Consider the following 19,780-nt stretch of genomic DNA (forward strand, 5'->3'; position numbering starts at 1 on the left):
TATTTTGGAAGAAGAATTAATAGTTTAAGTATATTAGTGAAAGAAACTATGTGAATAAATGTTATTAAAAACTAAGCTATTCATCTAATTTAACACATTTGTTTTAAATGTATAGATGATAGATAAGTTTTAAAAAGAACTGAATATTGCTACTTCAGTTTGGATCACATCACTCCTTAAACTTAAAGTTCAAATCTTTTAGTGTATATATATATATTAGATTTTAGTTTGACATGTACTTAGATTTATTAGTAAATTATCTCAATTTTAAAAAAATAATAATATATTTAAGTGATAAATTTAGTAATTAAATGTAGCATCTCTTATTTGGATCGAAATATATAAATAAGGAGCATGTAAATAAAAAGAGATAAAAAAAATAGATATGAAAATAGGAGCATGTAAATAAGGAGCAATAGCTTCACCTTTTTTTATTAATACATGTCCCACAATTTTAGTAAACATAAAAAGTGATTGTTTAATTAAAGAGAAGATAAGTTTGGTAATATAAAAAAATAAGATGACAGGACAGGCATCAGCGAGTTTTGAAATTGACCTAATTTCACCCAATAAATAAAAATGATAAAACCTAGGCTTTAGAATATCTGTCTGCCAATTACACCTATTGTCATATTTGCAGGCTAATGCTGTTTTAAAAACAAACAAATGCAGTTTTCCCTATCCTTAGCATCCACCCCATAAAAAAGTAGGCTTCCAAATTGCAATTACTTAAATTATCTGTCAATTTCTTGGAATGGGTGAGGAGGCTGATTCGTCAATTACTTATGTATCATTAATATGCGTGATAATTAAGGGAACTCATCTTATGCAACGCCTTTCAAATTTCTGTTTTTATTAATCTCCACCATCTAAACTTTCTATCCTATCCTGCAATCTTAGTGATAAGCTATTTGGGTATAGATGTGATAAAAAAATTTAAAAATTTAAAAATTTAAAAAATTTAATTTTTTAAATATATTTAATAATTTATAAATAAATGATAAATATATTTATCAAATAGTTTAATATATTTCGTACATTACGTATCAAAAAGATTCTATAACTTAAACAGGGGCCTTATTTGATAAAAGTGTTAAAAAATTAATCAAGAGAAAATTAATATTGTCAGTAATTTAATTTTTAAGCATATTTGATAATAAAAAATAAAAACTACTAAATAGAATTTTTTTACAAAAAATGTAGATAATGATCTTAATATAGGGATTTAATTATTAATTTATTTTATTTTTTTAGATTATATTATATTTTATCAAACAATCTAACTTCACATGTAACTTTAAGTAATATAACAAACAAAATTTGTAACTTAAATTCAGCCCTTAATTTTTTAGTAATTATTTTTTCAATACTTAATTTTTAAATTTACCAAATAAATCTTTAACACTTGAATTTTCTTTAAACTCTAAACTCTAAATGTTCTTCTAACAACAAGATTAGTAATATTATCTTCTGATCATAATTAAAATTAAAATGTTGTTGTTGAAATGAAACAATTTAAAATAAAGAAAACAATCGATGAAATTCATCCAAAATATGACCTACAAGAGCCAAAACCTCACTAGAGTTACCAAGTTTTGAAATTATAAAGTACCAATCAGACTCAATAATAAAATTATCACGGCCTTTCTTTGGCTAATTCGATCAGCATCTGATTGCATGGACCTTCGCCATGTTTAAGATGGTCGCCCCATCAAGCCTTTAGGTGCATCTGCCTAAGATCTGCCCATCACAGTTGCGCACCACTATGGCTATGCCTATTTCTTGTCCTCGCGTAGTTAACGTCACATTTGTTAAATCTTACCATTGAACCTTTTGATGCCTTCCTCTTAGTCTCCCTTAATTGTTGAGGCAAGATTGGTATCTAGCCAAGTTATCTAGGCAGAAATTGTCAACTGCCGCAAAATGGTGGTGAGCGCTTGCCATTCAATACCTCATTGTTGGGGATGTTCTATAAAATCTCGTGAAAGCTTCTTGCTACATAATGCACATAATTGATGCGTTGTTAGCATATAAACTTTGGGTTAGCAATCGGTATATTGCTAGCGAAATATTTGAACTTCACAAATAAACTTCAAAGACTCTTATATGCCTATTTTCTAATACGTAATTTTTTGTTTTGTTATAGTTTTCTCTAAATAATACAAATACACTTAGTAATAAAAACAAAATATGACTTAATAAAATAGTTTGTTAGTGTTGAGTTGTTGTTCAATTATATCTTAAGTTGCAACTAAAGGGACAACTACTAGAGGAAAACTAAAAATTGACACACAAATTAGTTACACAAATTAAGAGTATAATACGTAATTTAAATTTATCTCATTCACCAAATTGTGACATCACTCCTATAGATTCATTTTGGTTCACTTTTCAATAAGATTATCAAATACATTAAACAACATGCTTATTTCATATATGCAATTTTAAATTTCGTTTTAACTTTATTCATGCACTAGCCGAAAACATATTGTTTCAGTCAATATGACCAGAATTGGTTAGAACGAATAAATTTAGTTGGTACATACTTGAGTTTTTATTTGAGCAAAAAGAGAGTTAAATACTTTAATTTATTTTTGGAAGGATATGTAAAGCTTGATAACAATTGAATCACTAATAAATTAACTATCTTGATTACAAATACAAATAATAATAAATTATAATAAAAATCAACATTACAAAAATATAATCGAATTAATAACAAGAATCTATCAAACCAAACTAGAAAAATTGTAGAGAGAAATCTGAAATTTATCGCAAAGAAATTACAATATGCTTTTAATTAAGATAAAAGGTAAAGACGTTTTATTGTTATATTTCGTTTTCGGATAATATAATTTTTGTTGTTACATCATATGAAGAACGTGTCAAACCGCGTTCTAAGTTAAAGCCTCCCCTATTTGGCCGCCGGCAGATATTAACGTTAAACCTTTCGTTTGCTTTCTGTATAAACATATGGATACAAAATACGTATTCGTATTTCATACAATATATAGTGAGTTATCATACACTTAAAAAAAAAAAAAGGAAGAAGATAAGCCATTTTAAGTACATATTTTATCCAATCCAATCCGACCTAACCTAGTCTAATTTAATTCAATTCCTTATCGTGTTATGTAGTTTTCTTTTCCTTCTTTCACCCTTCTCTCTACAACTAGAATCCAAAAAAGCTTTGCTTTCTCTCTTAAAGAAGTGATTTTATGGAAGTAATGGAGGCCACATGAATACCCTTCTTCTTGTTGGTTCTCTTCCTTTGTTGTCTCTCTGCAATTAAGTTTACTTCTTCATTCTATCCTTTGCGTCTTTCCTTTGATTCCACTGTACCTTTTTTTTTTGTGGGGGAGGGGGGTTCCCTCTTAATATCTAAAAGGAATCTGGAAAACGGTAACGAAGAGGGGAAGGTTGAAGTAGTGGGTTTTCAGAAAGAAATGGAGGTTCTCGTGGGTCCAACGTTCGGCATGGACGCCACTGCATCGGCGGCCGCCGCCGTGTATGTTAGAGAGCGGTCGGAGGAGAAGGTTGGGTCGTCTTGCTTTTTTCTCAAGGAGGAAGATGTTGGGGGGTCGAATCTGGGGTCACCGGATGTATTCTCGGAGAGTTCATCCTCGATTGGGTCACCGGGAGACAGCGAGGATGAAGAGGAAGACGGCGTGGTTTCATCTGGAACAAGTGGAGGGTTGGCTTCTTTGGGTTCCCTAGAGGACTCCCTTCCCATCAAGTTAGTACCTTTCTCCATTTTTTTGTGTTCGTTAAAAATGTTGTTACCAGTTGCTATGCTAAAATTCTGATTTGAAATTACAATCCTGTAGAAACTTAGATGGAATTATGTAGGGAATATCTTTAATTCATTCAAATTGGAAAATTTTTAGTCATTTGTGGTATATATTGTGTTTTAGAATGAAATAAAATACCCAATATTAGAAGGTTTTGGGATAAATGGATCTAATGATTGGTTTTAAACTTTTGATAGGAGGGGATTATCGAATCACTATTCTGGAAAATCAAAGTCATTTGCTAATCTGTTAGATGTAAGCACAGTAAAAGAGGTGCCAAAAGCAGAGAACCCATTCAACAAAAGGAGAAGGGTATTGCTTGCAAACAAATTGAACAAGTCCGGGAAGTCGTCTTTCTATTCATGGCAAAATCCCAACTCCATGCCGCTCCTTGCTTTGAATGAAGACGATGAAGAAACCCCATCATCATCATCATCATCATCATCATCATCGTCTTCCTCTTCATTTTCATCATCATCAAATGACAAACTACTAATAGCAGCAATAAAACCCAAGCTGCAGCAGCAAAGCAAGCTGAAGGTCACTCTCAAATCGCAGAGTTGTTTTTCTTTAACAGATCTGCAAGTACAAGTTGAACCGCAAGTACAAGTTGAACCTCAATAACACCTCCTCTGCCTTTTTAGAAGCATCAGAATATGCTTTAGGATTTTACATTATTATTTCTCCTTTTGTAACCTTTTTCTTCGTTACTTACTCGGAAGAGAAAAAAAAAACAAAAAAAACTCATGACTTTTAGCAACACTTAATATATAAATAAAAAGTCTTTTACAAATAAAATCTTGCCCCAGATTTTATTGATTTACTAATAATATAAATATTTAGACAAAATAAATTTATGTTTGGATATGGATGTATAGATATGTTAATGTGTGAATGCATGTATGATATGATATGTACATATTCTTTTATGTTGGAGTAATGACAATTGGGTCCTTGTGTGTTCGGAGACCGTAGGTTATTAAATGGGGGCGGTATTGACATTTTCCGTTATCCGTTAACCGACAGGAAGCCTCAAATCAAATGGATCATTAAAATATAGTAATAGTAATGTAGCATCTTATTTCAATTTGTAGATGGCATCTAAATTAGGGACAGCACAGGAGTGAACCTTGGTCTGGAAATATAATTTTATGATGTGAGAAATTAATAAGAGTAGCTGCAGGTTGAATTTATGAATAAATTTGAATGTTTTTTATTAGTAAATTATTTAAATATTATTATTATTATCATAAAAAAGTAAACAAATAAGATAAAGTTTTGATAACGGGAAATGGAGATTACAGGTTAGGTGAGAAGGATAGTTGTGGTTGCGATATGTGCAAGCGGCGACTATTGATTTAATTAAGGTCGTAGTCTCCCATGTTAAAACCCATCGCATTTTGGTTGATCTATTGCTGAATGCTCGACGGAAACGTACATGTTTTTCTTTTAAGGAAAAGAAAAAATCATGGTCCATTAACCGAATATCTTTAGCACGTATATACCATTGGACGATGGTATAATGTCCCAATTTTTGGAAATTCTGTGAATGTTGGTATAGGTTTAATTATGTTAGTGGGCCTCTAAAAGGCCCAAGCTTAATATAGAACCCGGCAATTTTAGTTAATTTTTTTGTTCCATAAGAAAAATGGGGTGAAATTATGAAATAGGACCTATGTGAAAATGTTTGAAAATGCTATAGGCTAAATTGAAGTGGCCAATAAATAAGAGTGCAAAATAGAAGGATTTGCATGACAAACCTCCCATTTTACATGGAGTGGCCAGCTATCATGTTGTTGTAGACAATATGAGCACTTGATATCCATAATTCATGGTACAAATTGATAATGGGTTAGGTAAATGTTCCATGATAATGGATTAGGTAAATATTCCATGATAATGGTTTAGGTAAATGTTTCATGATGGGCATTTCACGTCTTTTGTATTAAAGAATTAAATTGATGAAATATGAAATTTTATTAAAAGAAAAAGGGGTGAAAAGAACAAAATTTTGTCCATCTTTGTTCATCATAGCCTAAAGTTAGAGAAGAGAAAGGAGAAGAGAAAGCTTTTGAATGTTCGGTCACTTGGGGAAGAAAATTGAAGGTAAGTTCATGGTAGTTTGCTTTTATCTTAATGTTCATGAGTTCTTCTTGATTCTACCTTAACTCCTAAAGCATATTTTGGTTTTTAGTTGTGTTGTGAGCATTTGGTCATGAATTAAAATGCATGAAATGGTTGTTGTTTCATGTTCTTTTGATAAAAAATGGAAGATAAGTGAAGTTGAGCCAAACAAATGAGCATGCATGTGCCTTAGATGCTAAGGGGAAAAATCGGCTAACATGTTGTGCTTTAAAATGATGAAATGGAGAATATACTTAAGTAAACTCATAGATATGTGATGATTGATTGGTGATATACATGTTTAAATAACATGCATGCAAGTTATGTGTGAAAGAGTAATTTGGTAATAAATCTGCTTGGGACAGCAGCAGTAATGTGACTTTGGAAAATCACCATAAATTGTGAGAGTTGAGTTAGAAGGTGAATAAATTATGTAATTAAAGCTTAATTAGTCTAGTTTCAAATGAAATAAATGAGAACATATTTTGAATTCTGTACAATGAGCAATTTGATTCGTAATGAAGAGTGGTCAGATTAGTCAAACAGTGAAACATGGGAAACTTTAAGAAAAATCTGGTATTGATTGGCCAAACCAAAAATTCTGAAAATTTTATGGATAAAAGATATATGAGTCTATTTTCAGGGAAAATTAACGGCACTTGATTTGGAGTTTCGTAGCTCCAGTTATAAATGATTTAGTGACTGTTGCTCAGGAAGACAGCTTGCAGTGAAATTATGATTATGTGGTAAACATTGACAAAAATTTGTTAATGAGTTGCTTATTGATTTCTTATAAGCTTACTATGATCTGTAGGTGTGGTTGGCCGAATATTGTAAGGGGTTAATACGTAGTTTGTATTTGAATAGTTAGATTAACGTGTTAGTAATCCAATTGTAGGCGGTTCGTGTGTGGATCTCGTCAGCATATCGTCGCAAACAAGTGTGTAACTAACACCCTCTTTCTTAGTCTGGATCGGCAAAAGTCGAAAAGCCGAAATGCCGAAAACCGGTATTTTGTAGATTTGCGAGTGTGCGAATGCTCGTGAGGTAAATCGATTAATGTTTTTGGTAAGCTGCAAAATTTAGACTGCAAAGTGCATGATTTCTGTGCCCTCGATATTTTTGGGCTTAATGGGCCAAAATTGAAATGATGGGCCAACGGGCCCAATTCGGTAAGAACCCTCGGTACGTGATTCTGTTAGTACATGAAAAGTAGGAATATGCATGAAAAACCCTAAAATAGATAAATTACTGAAATGTAACACCCCTTACCCGTATCCAACACCGGAATAGGGTACGAGGCATTACCAAAACACATACACTTGTAAACGTATTTAACCGAGTTATAAAATTTCATCAAAATTAAAACTTTCAAAATAATTAACATGTTTCCATAACTTTTCACAATATATCCTCAAAATATTATAATCATAATAATTAGGGCCTGCGAGACCCGATACATACTCATGCAATTTAATGCTTCATTTCCATTTCATACAATTCGCAATTTCTCATGCTCATAATTTAAATCATATCACTAGCAATTTCCATTTAATTCACGTACAATTCAATGACATCAAATTCAAAACTAATACGTATTTACCATTTAACTCAATGTTTATTGATTATACCATTCAATAACACATTTATGAAATTCTCAATTTAGCAATGAAAATATCACTTTAGTTTGAATAACAACATCGTCCTGATATAAATACACTACCACTTATCCATTTACTTTAATTCTTTTGGGCCCATTTGTCACTTACCATCCTTAATCAAATTAGGGAACGGTCACGGAAAATTGAGTTCTTCACTTTCACTTTGCCATAGTATAACTATGGTCTTACGTATGATCACTTATCACTTGTCCCTGATCAGATAAGTGTAGCCACCTATCACTTTGTTTCTTGATCAGATAAGTGTAGCCACTTATCACTTTGTTTCTTGATCAGAAGTACTCAAATCCGGCGTTCCGCTCAATTTGATCATTTATTCATATATCAGACTTACCAACATGTGTTAATTCATAAACCATTCATGGTATTATTTCATGCCAAATCATATACTGAATATACCATACACACATACTATGAAACTTTATTTTCACACATGAGCTTAAACCATGACCAATAATGCACAAAAATAAGCATCATTCATATTTCATCGTTTATGAGTTATAATCAAACATATGACCATTTATACACGAATCATTCATATATTTCCCAATTTTCCTCCTCCTCCTCTCCATTCCACATCCTTAATGTGTATAACACACTTAAACAACATTAACCATAATTTCAATATTCACTAACATGTATATTCAAAGCTGTTTATCCGAGTCAGAGTCACTAAATTATTTTTATCCGGAGCTACAGAGCTCCAAATTAAGATCCGTTAATTTTTCCTGAAACTAGACTCACATATCTTCATACCATAAAATTTTCATAATTTTTAGTTCAGGCAAATAGTACAGTTTATTCTTTAAAGTTTCCCCTGTTTCGCTGTCTGACAGTTCCGACCACTCTTCACTAAAAATTAATTATCTCATTGTACAGAATTCGGATGATGTTTTAGCTTGTTTCTTAAAAATAGACTCATTAAGGATTCTAACCATATAAACTATAACTCATAATCATTTTTTTACAATTTTTAATGATTTTCCAAAGTCAGAACAGGGGAACCCGAATTCATTCTGACCTTGTCTCACAAAATCTATTATATCTCATGATTTACAATTTCATTGCTAACATCATTTCTTTTATAAGAAACTAGACTCAATAAGCTTTAGTTTCATATTTTATTCATCCTCTAATTCAATCTCTACAATTTTTTGTGATTTTTCAAAGTTACACTACTGCTGCTGTCCAAAACTGCTTTAGTGCAAAATGTTGATTTCCATTTTGCCCCAAATTTCACAGTTTATACAATTCGGTCCTTTCTCAATTAACCCCTCAATTAATCTAATTTTCTCAATTAGTACTTTACTAGACATTATAAGTTGTTACACAACTATTGAAATTCAGAATTTTCACATATAACTCTATCTTCAAACTCTTTTACTATTAGGTCCCAAACATTCACTTTCTATTCAATTCTTTCAATAAAATCAGCATATGAACAATTTAAAGCTCTAATTTCATGCTAAATCATCATATACTTCCAGCACATATTCATATCAACTTTCAACTTCTTTCATAAAATCAAAAACTAATGGATTTAACAAGTGGGCCTAGTTGTAAAAGTCATAAAAATACAAAAATTTCAAGAAATAGTCAAGAATTGAACTTACTTGTAATAAAAATATGAAGAACCAGCTTGAAGAAGCCCTTCCATGGTGTTTTAGCTGATGAGAATTCAGAAAAATGAAGAGAAATCTAGATAATTCCACTTGGGTCCTAACTTTATTAAGCAAATTTTGCAATTTTCCAATTTTGCCCTTAATTCTCCTTACTTTCTTGCTGATTTCATGCCTCTGCCGTCCAGCCCAAATAGACCTTGGGTCTATTTGCCTTTTAAGCCCTCTTCCTTTTATCATTTAAGCTATTTAATCATTTCCCAAAATTTTGCATTTGTTACAATTTAGTCCTTTTTGTTCAATTAATTATCGGAACTTTAAAATTTCTTAACGAAACTTTAATACTAACTTTTTAACACTCCATAAATATTTATAAAAATATTTATGGCTCAGTTTAAAATCTCCGAGGTCTTGATACCTCATTTCGATTTTAATTATTTTAATATTTATTTCTAGTGCACTATTCACTATTTCAAAAATTTTCCTAACTTCATATTTAACTTATACTTACTAAATTAATAATATTTTCTACCCATTTGTCGAATTTAGTGATCTCGAATCACCGTTCCGACACCTCTGAAAATTCAAGCCATTATATTTTTTTTCGTCGGATTTGTGGTCCCGAAACCACTGTTCCGACTAAGCCTAAAATCGGGCTATTACATGAAATACCTTTAAAAGTGAAAAATTTACAGTTTTACCCCTAGTAGATAAATTACCGAAATACCCCTAGGGTTAAATTGACCTAAATGCATGTTTAACTGTTGTTATTATCTGATGCATGAGATTGGGATATTGACGGAGGAAGTACTGAAAGTGGCTTGTCCACGTACTGGAGGCTTTGCCTCAATTTACTGTTAACTGAGCAGCAAGGCTGCAACTGTGGAGTGTTGGGCTGGGTGGGTTGAGCTATTCCCCACATGGAGTGTAGGGCTGGTACGGGTGGAGTGTAGTGGTTGGTGGGTTGAGTAGTCTCCCTAAATGGGCTTGCATATGTTATTGATGTTGCATTTATTTTGAAATGGGCCTATAGGCCATACTGTTATCTGAATAAGGGGCTAAGGCCCAGTTTATTGTAATCTGAAAAGGGCTCTGGTCCAGTACCACTGTTACCTGAATGGGCTTAGGCCCAATAGACTTGAGCTGACTTGGGCTTTGAATGGGTTTTCCTTACACACTGAGTTTCCCCAAACTCACATTTTATTTTCATCCACGCAGGTAATCCCCAACCATTGTGGGCTTGGAGCTGTGAGGGAATTCGGAGTGACCACCCGTTCTGAAAGTTTGATTTTCTTCTAGTGAACTGGACATCCTTTTAATTACGTTTAAGGTTTTGGGCTTTTAAATGTAATAAGGCCGCTTATTTATTTTTGATGGTTTTTATATGTTTTATTAAGATAGGTAATATTTATATTTAACTGTTGAAATTGGATAGCTTTAGGGTGCGTTTTCAAAAACAGTAATTGATTTCAAAATAACACGAAAACAGGCAAAGCTTCCGCAATGAAGATATTTTCCAAAATTTATCATTTTTCCTAAAAAGGACTTAATCAAATCGGTTTCCTAGAAATATACATGACGTTAAGGTATGGCAATGGCGGTTTGCATGTCTAGGATTGGATCCGAAGGGAGTTTGGTACTTAAGCAGTTCGATGGGCTCACCTTTTTTTCGGTTTCCTACCTGATGCACAGCTTCCATTCACTTTAACCTATAATGAAATCATCTTTTAAAACACTCAATAAGTTTTCTTTCTAGATCGGAAATGTTTTGAATGCTTTGATGTGGCATGTCGGATCCGGCCATAACGTCTGGGCCGGGTAAGGGGTGTTACAGATGGTCCTTGCATATTCATTTCGTATAGATGCCTGTATACACAATATAATTTTCGATGCACCCCAAGATATTTGGGTCTAACTTATCCTATTCAAACCATGTATTAATATTATTGTCTCATTTTAGTTACACATGTATATACAATAAACGGTATTGCTTATTATTCGTAATTATCGCTTGACAAGTAAAGCAAATATATTTAGATATTTAACGAATTTAAATTATGAGAGCACAAATTAAATTAATTATTCGTTAATAGTTTTATTTTTTGACATTTTAATTTCGTTTTTAATTTTGCATGAAAAATTCAGATACAAGAAAATCCATTAGATATATAATTCAGACCCAAAAATGTAATAATTAAGCATGAATGTACTTTATTTATTTTAGTCCCTAATAGCCCTGACATCCAAAATGATTCTAACTTTTGATTTTCTTTATCGAATTAAAAACTGATTCTCCAGTAAGGACCTCTAGCTTCTAATATACTATAAAATTTTGTAACAGTTTTTAATTTATTTAATTTAATCTCTAATGTTTCAGCAAGGTTTCTTTACTTTTGAGCTTAAATTAAGCTTATTCCTCTTATACTCATTACCTTAACAACGTTATAACACATTTTCATCTAAACTGCCCATTTTCTCTTACTAATCTATCATGTATTTTATTATGAAAACCTAACTAAACTTTGATAATTTCTCAAACCAACAGTTGGGTCTTGCATAATATTTATCTAAATCTAATAATTCACTAAAAATTAAAGAGGAAGCTTACCAATTTTGACTTTGGAAGCTCACGGCAATGGTGAATGAACCAAGATGATTTTCTTTCTTTTCTTTCTCAAGTGTAGACGGCGAAGAAGGGAAGAAATTCAGATGTTTTACTTCGATTCTCTCACCCATTAACCTTGTTTATCATATTAACATTAACAAAAGTCAAATGGAATTCAATGGTAAGGATTAACCTCACCCAATATCAACATTTAATTTATGGATAAATTATATTTAAGGCCATGTCAAATAGCTTGAGAAGTACTTGGCTAATGCTTAAATCAAATCTCCTTATTTCTCTCCTCTTGAAATTTAGTCCCTGAGCCATATTTACTAGTTATTTCTAATTTATTTCTATTTAATAATTCGGCCCTAAAAATTAAATTTTTCGACACAGTCGAAATTCTAGTCGTTACACTTGATGTGTTTAGTTTTTTTGTGGTTTTTTTATTCATTTTTTATTTTTTTGCTTAAAAATTTTTTTCCCCTCTATATTGGTGTCTTAAAAAATTTCAATTATAAATTATCGTCTTTTTTAAGTAAAATTAACTTAAACGGATTTAAAACAAAATAATCACCAAGTTGCGTTTTGTAATTTATACTATTATTTACGTTACAGTAAATTCATACAGTACCCTTTTTTTTATTTAGCAGTATATTTGTACTTTTAACTTAGTACGTCCGACTTTTTGTAGTAAATGAAGATAAAATCTTTTTCTCTCAATAATACTTTATGCCTACCCTCCTTGTCTTATTTATTTATTTCCCTATATGTAAATATGATAATTATTGGGGGTAATTATGATTGTCGCCATCGATGGCCGCACCTTTCGCCCATCCTCAACCACAGCTTTAACATTAGGCCTCTTGAGTCAAGCCAAAGCCTCCTCCAAAACTAACTCCCCGATTTCTTGGAATAATTAATATCACGTGCTTATATATGCATTATGTGGTTCGTCCGAGACACGTGGCCATTGGGGATGGCATATGCCTCCATCAGTGTCATTTGGTCACACAAGGGCTATCATCCTCGCTACTTCAAACATATATATATAAATATTTCTTTACTTAAACTAATAAACTCATGTAAAGAAAACCGGAAAAAATTGAAATTTCTCAAGTAAAAAGATGAGAATGAAACTGCAACAGTTTGGTTAAAGTGGTGGTACTATCTGATAATCTCTCTTCTCCGTACCATGTTTTATTGAAAGACTGTTTTTGGACGATGGCTGACCTATCTTTTTCTCTCACACTTATGCTTTAAGCAAAAGGCTTGTTGGGTTTTTAGGCTAAGGTTATATAGTTTGTTCTATTTAGAATAACAAAACTTTTTCGTAATTAATTATCGTTATCTATATGAATCTGCAAAATGCAAACACGTTTGCGGATTATAAAATTGGTCAATGTCATGCGTAAGCTGGCAGTGTAGCTACTTTACAATATCTATGTACTGAAGATTGGTTTTTTCTTGGAGAGTTCTCGAATTTCATTTTATGAAATAAGAAACGTGAGACTGTTGTAACTAGAATACATTACTGTTCCAATATTTGGTGGTGCAAACAAGTCTGCAGAATACTAATTAGGGACTAATGACACAGGAATTGTGCTGCTGTATTCAAGTATTGGCTTCAAACAACAGTGGGATTATACTGCATCCTTTTCGTGGAAAGCCTGCGCAAGGTTTGTCTGGTTGGCGCCCTATTTAGGAAACGGGACGAAAAGGGCCCAAATATGCCAGTACTCAAAAACTCCGCTTGAAGGCCTAAAAGTCTCGAATGTTTGAAAATTCCTCATCAAACAAGAATATTTATGGAATTTCATCCGGTGGTTTTCTTTCTTTCTTTCTTTACTACACTTCTCTTGGCATTGATTTTAACCAACAGAAGAGAACGTGGAAAGAGGATGGTGGACAACAACCGGGTAGGTGTGAGAAATATTGCCGCTTGCCCATCTTAAGCCGGACCTCGCATCATCTCTGTCGATAGTTCATCCTAGGTCAACTTGAAGAAGTACAAGGTTTTCCCAAGTTGGAAACAACTAGTTACAAGCACGCTTTAAGGCTTTTAACTGTAGCAACGGTTATCTTTTATAGTGCTTTAATTATATGGTTCCTACGGAAAAGAAATTAACAACAGCACAACACAACATATATAGGGCAGAAAGTGATCAGTCAGAAAAGAGAAACAATCACAGGCAGCAACCAATAAGAAGGAACCAAAAAATATCATATATCCCCAGAAGAAACAACAGAATAGGGATAATACATACACAAAATTAAGGATGATTTAATAGGGAACAATGGTACTAAAGAAAGCTCCGAATTCAATACTATCAATTTAGAGAATCCGCAAAAAGATAATCCTGTTTTAACATCGCCAAAAAGAAGTATCTTTTTTTAACAAATGTTCAATGACCCTTTTTTACTGTAGAAATATGTAACTGCAAATACAACAATGTCATCTCTTGAAATCGATACTACCCCTAGATACAGAGAACACAACAAAAATGAAGGCGGCTATCTTTAAAATGCAGGCAAAGTACCTGCATTTTTAGATCAGTAATAATTTTTTGCATTTCAAAGGAGATTGAGACAGGCAGCAGCTGACAAAAGCGAAAACCAGAATGACTACCAGTATTGGTTAAACAAATGATGTCAACATCCCACAGATCAACTGCCTCCCTTTTGTTTTAGAGTAATCTTATCCCCGAGACTAAGAGCAATACCCTGGGTCTTGCTCCTTATCCTGATGTACCCACTAAGTTTCCCATCTGCTTGTTTCTCAACGCTCAAATTTACCAAGGCATCCTCCCCAAACACACTTTTCGCGTAAAGGTTAGCTGCCAGGAATCCGCACTCATCATCTAGCGCAGATCTGAAACACAATCCAGCCAGCAAAAAGGAATGGCACAAAATAATATTAATTTGTCATTTTACAAGTTGAGCATGATAGTTTCATTAAAGTTGTTTAAGAACAAACTGAAATGCAAATCAGTTAAGCACACTGTAGGATTTAAGAATATGCAATCTAAAATATGGTATGCAGAAAGCATAAAACCATCAGTTCATTTTAAATCCATGTAAAATTTTCAGTAAGGTAAAAACTTACACTGGTGTGAGACACTTCATATTGGTTGACTTGATAATATGATTAAGGAATTCCTTCTCATCTTGGATTACAGTGTTAACAGCAACCTGAATCACAAAACAACAAGAATGATAGCTCAGTCCTAAGAGAAGCTTATAGATATACAGAGCAAACAGTACTAGCAATAAGAGGGGAATAAACAGGTAATCAACCGCTATCCAAGGGACATGACCTACATATAAAGTTGGGCTAATATATTGCATTCCAATTAGCAAACTGAACACATTATATAAAGCATAGTAAGGGATTGATGTTGGCCAGATATCTAAAGGAATCAGGGGCAGTGCTTAGCATGCAAGTTAGTAATAGCAATGGAAATAGTTAAACATGTACCTTGTTTTCCCACTCAAATTCTGCCCACATAGTTCTGAATGCAGCATCGGTACAAACGGCAGGAGAAATATAATCCATGATATCAATATGAATGTCATTAAGAACAACAACAGTTCTTTCAAGCACATTCGAAGTCTCATAAACAATGTTGCCAAATATGACTCCGGTCTCAGTTGATGACACCTTGATGTTGGCTTTTATTTGCTTGCTAGATTCAGGGGCTAGGGTATAGTTTTGTGGACGCTCAACGAGTTTCAGATCACCCATAGTTGCCAACTCCAAGCACAAATTCTGAAGGGTTTCCTTGGTCCTATTGATAACTGTTATATCAAGAACAATATCATAGTGGTGCACAGAGACATAGGCTTCAGCATATACTGGATCGCTAAATCCAGTAAGTTGAAGAATGCGGTTGAGCTTATTGGCGTCATCATTATCGTTGACAAACTCTCCAGTTGCACGTTTTAAATCATCTTGAACCTCATCCTCCAACTCCAGCTGGCTCATACCCTGGAAGTCAGCAACAGAGAATTTCAAGAACAAGTACATAAATTCATGACAAAATCCAAGAAAGAATCAACAATACGAGTCAATAACCAAAAGAGGTGCAAAAACAAAGAAGATCAAGCAGAAAATTCTAGCAAAACAAACAAAATACAAGCTGAAGAAAAAGCATATATGACCAGATATGGTACAATCAACTTGGCCTAAACCAAAGATGAGAAACCATGCTCATAAGATAATGACAATAAAAAGGCTCTCACCTTCCTACTCTTCAAATGGTAGAAATCAATAAGGTCATCTGGTTGTGCATGAGAAACCTGAGCCTTTGCCTTCAATTCCTCGGTTTCTCGCAACTGTTTCTCCGAAAGCATTTTTACAAAACTCTGGCGGCAAGATTGCAACCATATTTTCCTGATGCCATCACCAGTATCGCACAACAATCTTATGCACAGAACAATCCTATCATTAGAATCATTATCAATTGGGTGTGGAAGAACAGGTGATTGTCCTAATTGCAGCATAGAGACAAAGATCAGCAATGCCTGTGTGGTTGCTTTGTTAACTTCAACTTTTGATGGCTGTACCTCCTGCAACCTCAGAACAAGTTTAGTCAAAGTGCATGCAACAACTGCCCCAAGGAAAAAGTCACCGGTGAGGAGAAGAGATCTGATATTCCCGGAAACCAATGATCCCTGAACAACGGTAGGAGCAGAGAAAGCAGTTTCAGAGGCAGCACTCTGGGTTGCATAAGTACCATCAGCAAGAACAGCTGGTCTCCTTGAGGAGACAGTAATGGAGTTTGCCTGTGGAGTTTTCTTAGAAGCATCAGTAGCTTCCCCTTCCTCAGAAACGGAGTAGAAAGGTAGCTCTCCGAGGCACTGCTTTATGGTTGCTATCCCACTCTCAACTTCAGATAGAGATAGGCAATACTCTCCAATGATCCAAAGGGCACAGGAGCAAACCCGTGCAGCTCGGATCTGATAGAATGTATCCAATAGCCTTGTTATAATGGAGACCCTAAGTTTAGGGTTAGTCTCAATAATTTCTCTAACAAAAACCACAACATCAATGGCTGAAGCAACATTACTGTCACCCAAGAAATCCATAAGAAGATGCACAACTGTGCTTGCAACTTCTGGGAACTTAATTGCACAGGAATGAATAGCTTGAATAAGCATTTGTCTGTATTCTCCATTCTTTTCAAGCTCTCCACTTTGAGTCTTCATAACTTCCTTCTTCAACATGAGAACAACCTCATTGATGTTTAGAGGAGTTATTAATTCAAGAACAATATCAAGCGTCTTCCTCCGGATGTCAAGATTTGGACTTGAAAGTGCCCTAAGTACATCCATGATCAGATCAACCATAATATCTCTATGAGAAGACTTGAGCTCATTCAGCCGATCTAGTACAATAAGCTTCACATTGTTGTCACTTTGAGAAAGAAGAAGCTGACAGTAAGTGTTGGCAGCAGCTCTAATAGCAGTGGGAGCAGATGACAGAGAAACAAGAGTGCCAGCACACTCATAAATAACTGCAGTTGATGGGGCATTTAATAAAGATATAATAATCTTAATATACTTCCCTTTCTCGGCACGATTTGTTCTGCAAACCTTTCGGATCAGCTCTAACACAACCATCTGAAGCAATTCACCCCATTCAGAAACCCTATCAACATTGGTCAAGAGGTAACTAACGGCTCGATCTTGCGCACAAGTAAATAGCATAAGGAATGCATTCCGCTTGGCAGATGCATCCTGCTCCGATAAAAGGACCTTCTCGATCATTTCAGGTGCATCAACCAAGAGCTGCTCACCCTGTGGAAGCTTGTATATCGACATGACAGCTAATATAGCATTCCTCCTAATAAATGGGTGCCGATCCTCCAGGTTTTGCAAAACTGAAGGGATCAGTGGCTCAATGATCTCTGTCTCATTCAAACGACAGAGAAACCTCAAGGTCACGCCACGAATATATTCATTTGGATGTTGAAGATTGTTCCTCAAATTTTGGCATATCAATATCATTTCAGGTAATACCCTCCCTTTTGTATCAGTTTTCTCAATTATCTCCAAGTACAGAAGCAAAAGCTTTTGCACCGTGTGATCCTCTGAAGGCAAAACATATCTGACAATGGTGATAAAGAGTTGGGGGAGAGTTTCACCATTCAACAAAAGCATAATTGCTTTCTTCATGGCATCAATCTTTGCAGGAACATCGTTTCCTTCAAGTGCTTCTTTAATCTCATTAGCAATTGCAGGTGTGCCTTTGTCAAAGTGAATAAGAAGAGTACAGGACTTCTCCATTTCTAGCTAGTTTTCTGGTAATATAAACGAAAATTGAAAAAATTCGAACAATCAACCAAAAATAAAGTAGAACATGAGGATTCTCAAAGCTGGGAGTCAGATAAAGACATATTGGTGCAAAGTATTCATCTATGAAATGACAATTTTAAAATTGCGCTTACAAATCATTCAGAATGTCTTAAATTAGGTAGTTTTGAAAGAGAGATCCATTTTGAACAAAGAGGAATGATTACTTCAAAGTTCATAAGCTAGGTTAAAAATTGAAATGATTAATCAGCTGTATGACCATCCCGAAGTGAATGTTAATGGTAATGATATATCATTACTAGAGAATTTCATCTTTCAAAGAAAAACAATTACTAAAGAATTGGCAGACAGATCTTGTATAAACAATAACAATCACTAATTAATGTTACATTTTAGGGGAAAATCTGCCTGAATCTCACGCAAAAAGCTTTATTACAAACATACTTTTTAATTGCTTGTTCATGCTAAACGGGCTATCAAACTAAGGCATTCCTAATTCACATAAAAGTATTGTATCTACAACTCTAGGAAAATCCACCTTATGCTGGAATCGAAGTAGATCTAAATACAGAATATTGGTTATCCCGGCTTAATTATTAACAGAAAATCACTATCTGCCCGTTGGGTAAGAAAAAGGTAAGATCTATTTGTTTTCGTCATTTTAATTCCAACATTGGCACTGAATTCACCAATTAAAATAAAAACATAAAAAAGAAATACACTATCACCGAGTAAGCGCAACGAAACAAAAAAGCGCAATAGGTAAATCAGATTCAAATCCAAAGCACAGTTCTATTCTTAGCTTATAGTTATTAGTGGACGATTCAAGCAATTCATCAAATCGATAAGACGAAACCAACAAAACCTAAATCGAACCATTCCAACTTCGAGAAAAAAAAATCTGGGTTCGGGTCACCCAAAAAACCGTGAACAAAAGAATATAATAACGAGAAAAAATGCCGCTAAACCAAGTACAAAGTAAATCAATAGATCTGGAAAATTGGTAAGAGTGAGAGAAAGAAATGGAACCTTGAGCGATCAGATCATCCGAGAAGAGAGACCGGTTGGTGAAAGTGAAGCAGATTTTTGCTTGACTGTGACGAGATTTGAGGAAATTTGAGAATTCAAAATAAGGAATTCGTGGTTTTTTGCTTTTAAAATTGAGGGGAAATGAAGAAGTCAGAAGCTCTCAGTCTCAGATCTAAAGATCATCATCTATTTCAACACTGTGAGCTTATAAACGAAAGGAAAGGATTATCGTTTTTACTTTATTTTCAGCACTGTAATTTCTATTTACCTTTTCTTGGCGTCAATTTTATGAAAATTAAATTCCCTCATTTTCAAATGAATATAATTACTATTTACACCTTGATATTATCAAACAATTTTTTTTTGGTCATAAATATTATCAAACAAAAATTAAACATTCGAGAGATACAGTTTTTATTAAAATAAATGATTGAATTGAATTATTTTTTTATTAAAAAATTAAAAAATAAGGAGTAATTAAGTCTTTTATTAAAATAAATAATGCAATTCAATTTTTCTAGTAGTGGAAATTGAGTAAATAAGAACGTAATCAAATTCGTCAATAAACACTAATAAAATAAATGCAAATGTGAAAAATATGATAATGGAAGCCTAAAG

The 19,780-nt window shown here is 33.6% G+C and overlaps 2 protein-coding genes across 2 annotated transcripts; one reads left to right on the forward strand and one right to left on the reverse strand.

Annotated features, from left to right (window-relative positions):
- The first annotated feature begins 2,942 nt into the window (after positions 1-2,942).
- On the forward strand, positions 2,943-4,589 carry LOC107937900 (sericin-2). Its single transcript, XM_041113020.1, has 2 exons — positions 2,943-3,736; positions 3,989-4,589. Exons 1-2 carry the CDS (start codon positions 3,447-3,449, stop codon positions 4,413-4,415), a joined length of 717 nt encoding a protein of 238 aa, XP_040968954.1. The 5' UTR covers positions 2,943-3,446; the 3' UTR covers positions 4,416-4,589.
- Positions 4,590-14,122: 9,533 nt separating this feature from the next.
- LOC107937929 (coatomer subunit beta-1) lies at positions 14,123-19,439 on the reverse strand. The gene is made up of 5 exons (XM_041113021.1): positions 19,163-19,439; positions 16,061-18,120; positions 15,297-15,806; positions 14,925-15,010; positions 14,123-14,690 (listed from the first exon to the last, which is right to left on the reverse strand). The coding sequence occupies exons 2-5, from the start codon at positions 18,104-18,106 to the stop codon at positions 14,486-14,488; spliced, it is 2,847 nt and encodes a 948-aa protein (XP_040968955.1). The 5' UTR covers positions 18,107-18,120; positions 19,163-19,439; the 3' UTR covers positions 14,123-14,485.
- Between the last annotated feature and the right edge of the window lie 341 nt (positions 19,440-19,780).

The sequence above is a fragment of the Gossypium hirsutum genome, chromosome A05, assembly GCF_007990345.1.
Source record: "Gossypium hirsutum isolate 1008001.06 chromosome A05, Gossypium_hirsutum_v2.1, whole genome shotgun sequence".
NCBI lineage: Eukaryota > Viridiplantae > Streptophyta > Magnoliopsida > Malvales > Malvaceae > Gossypium > Gossypium hirsutum.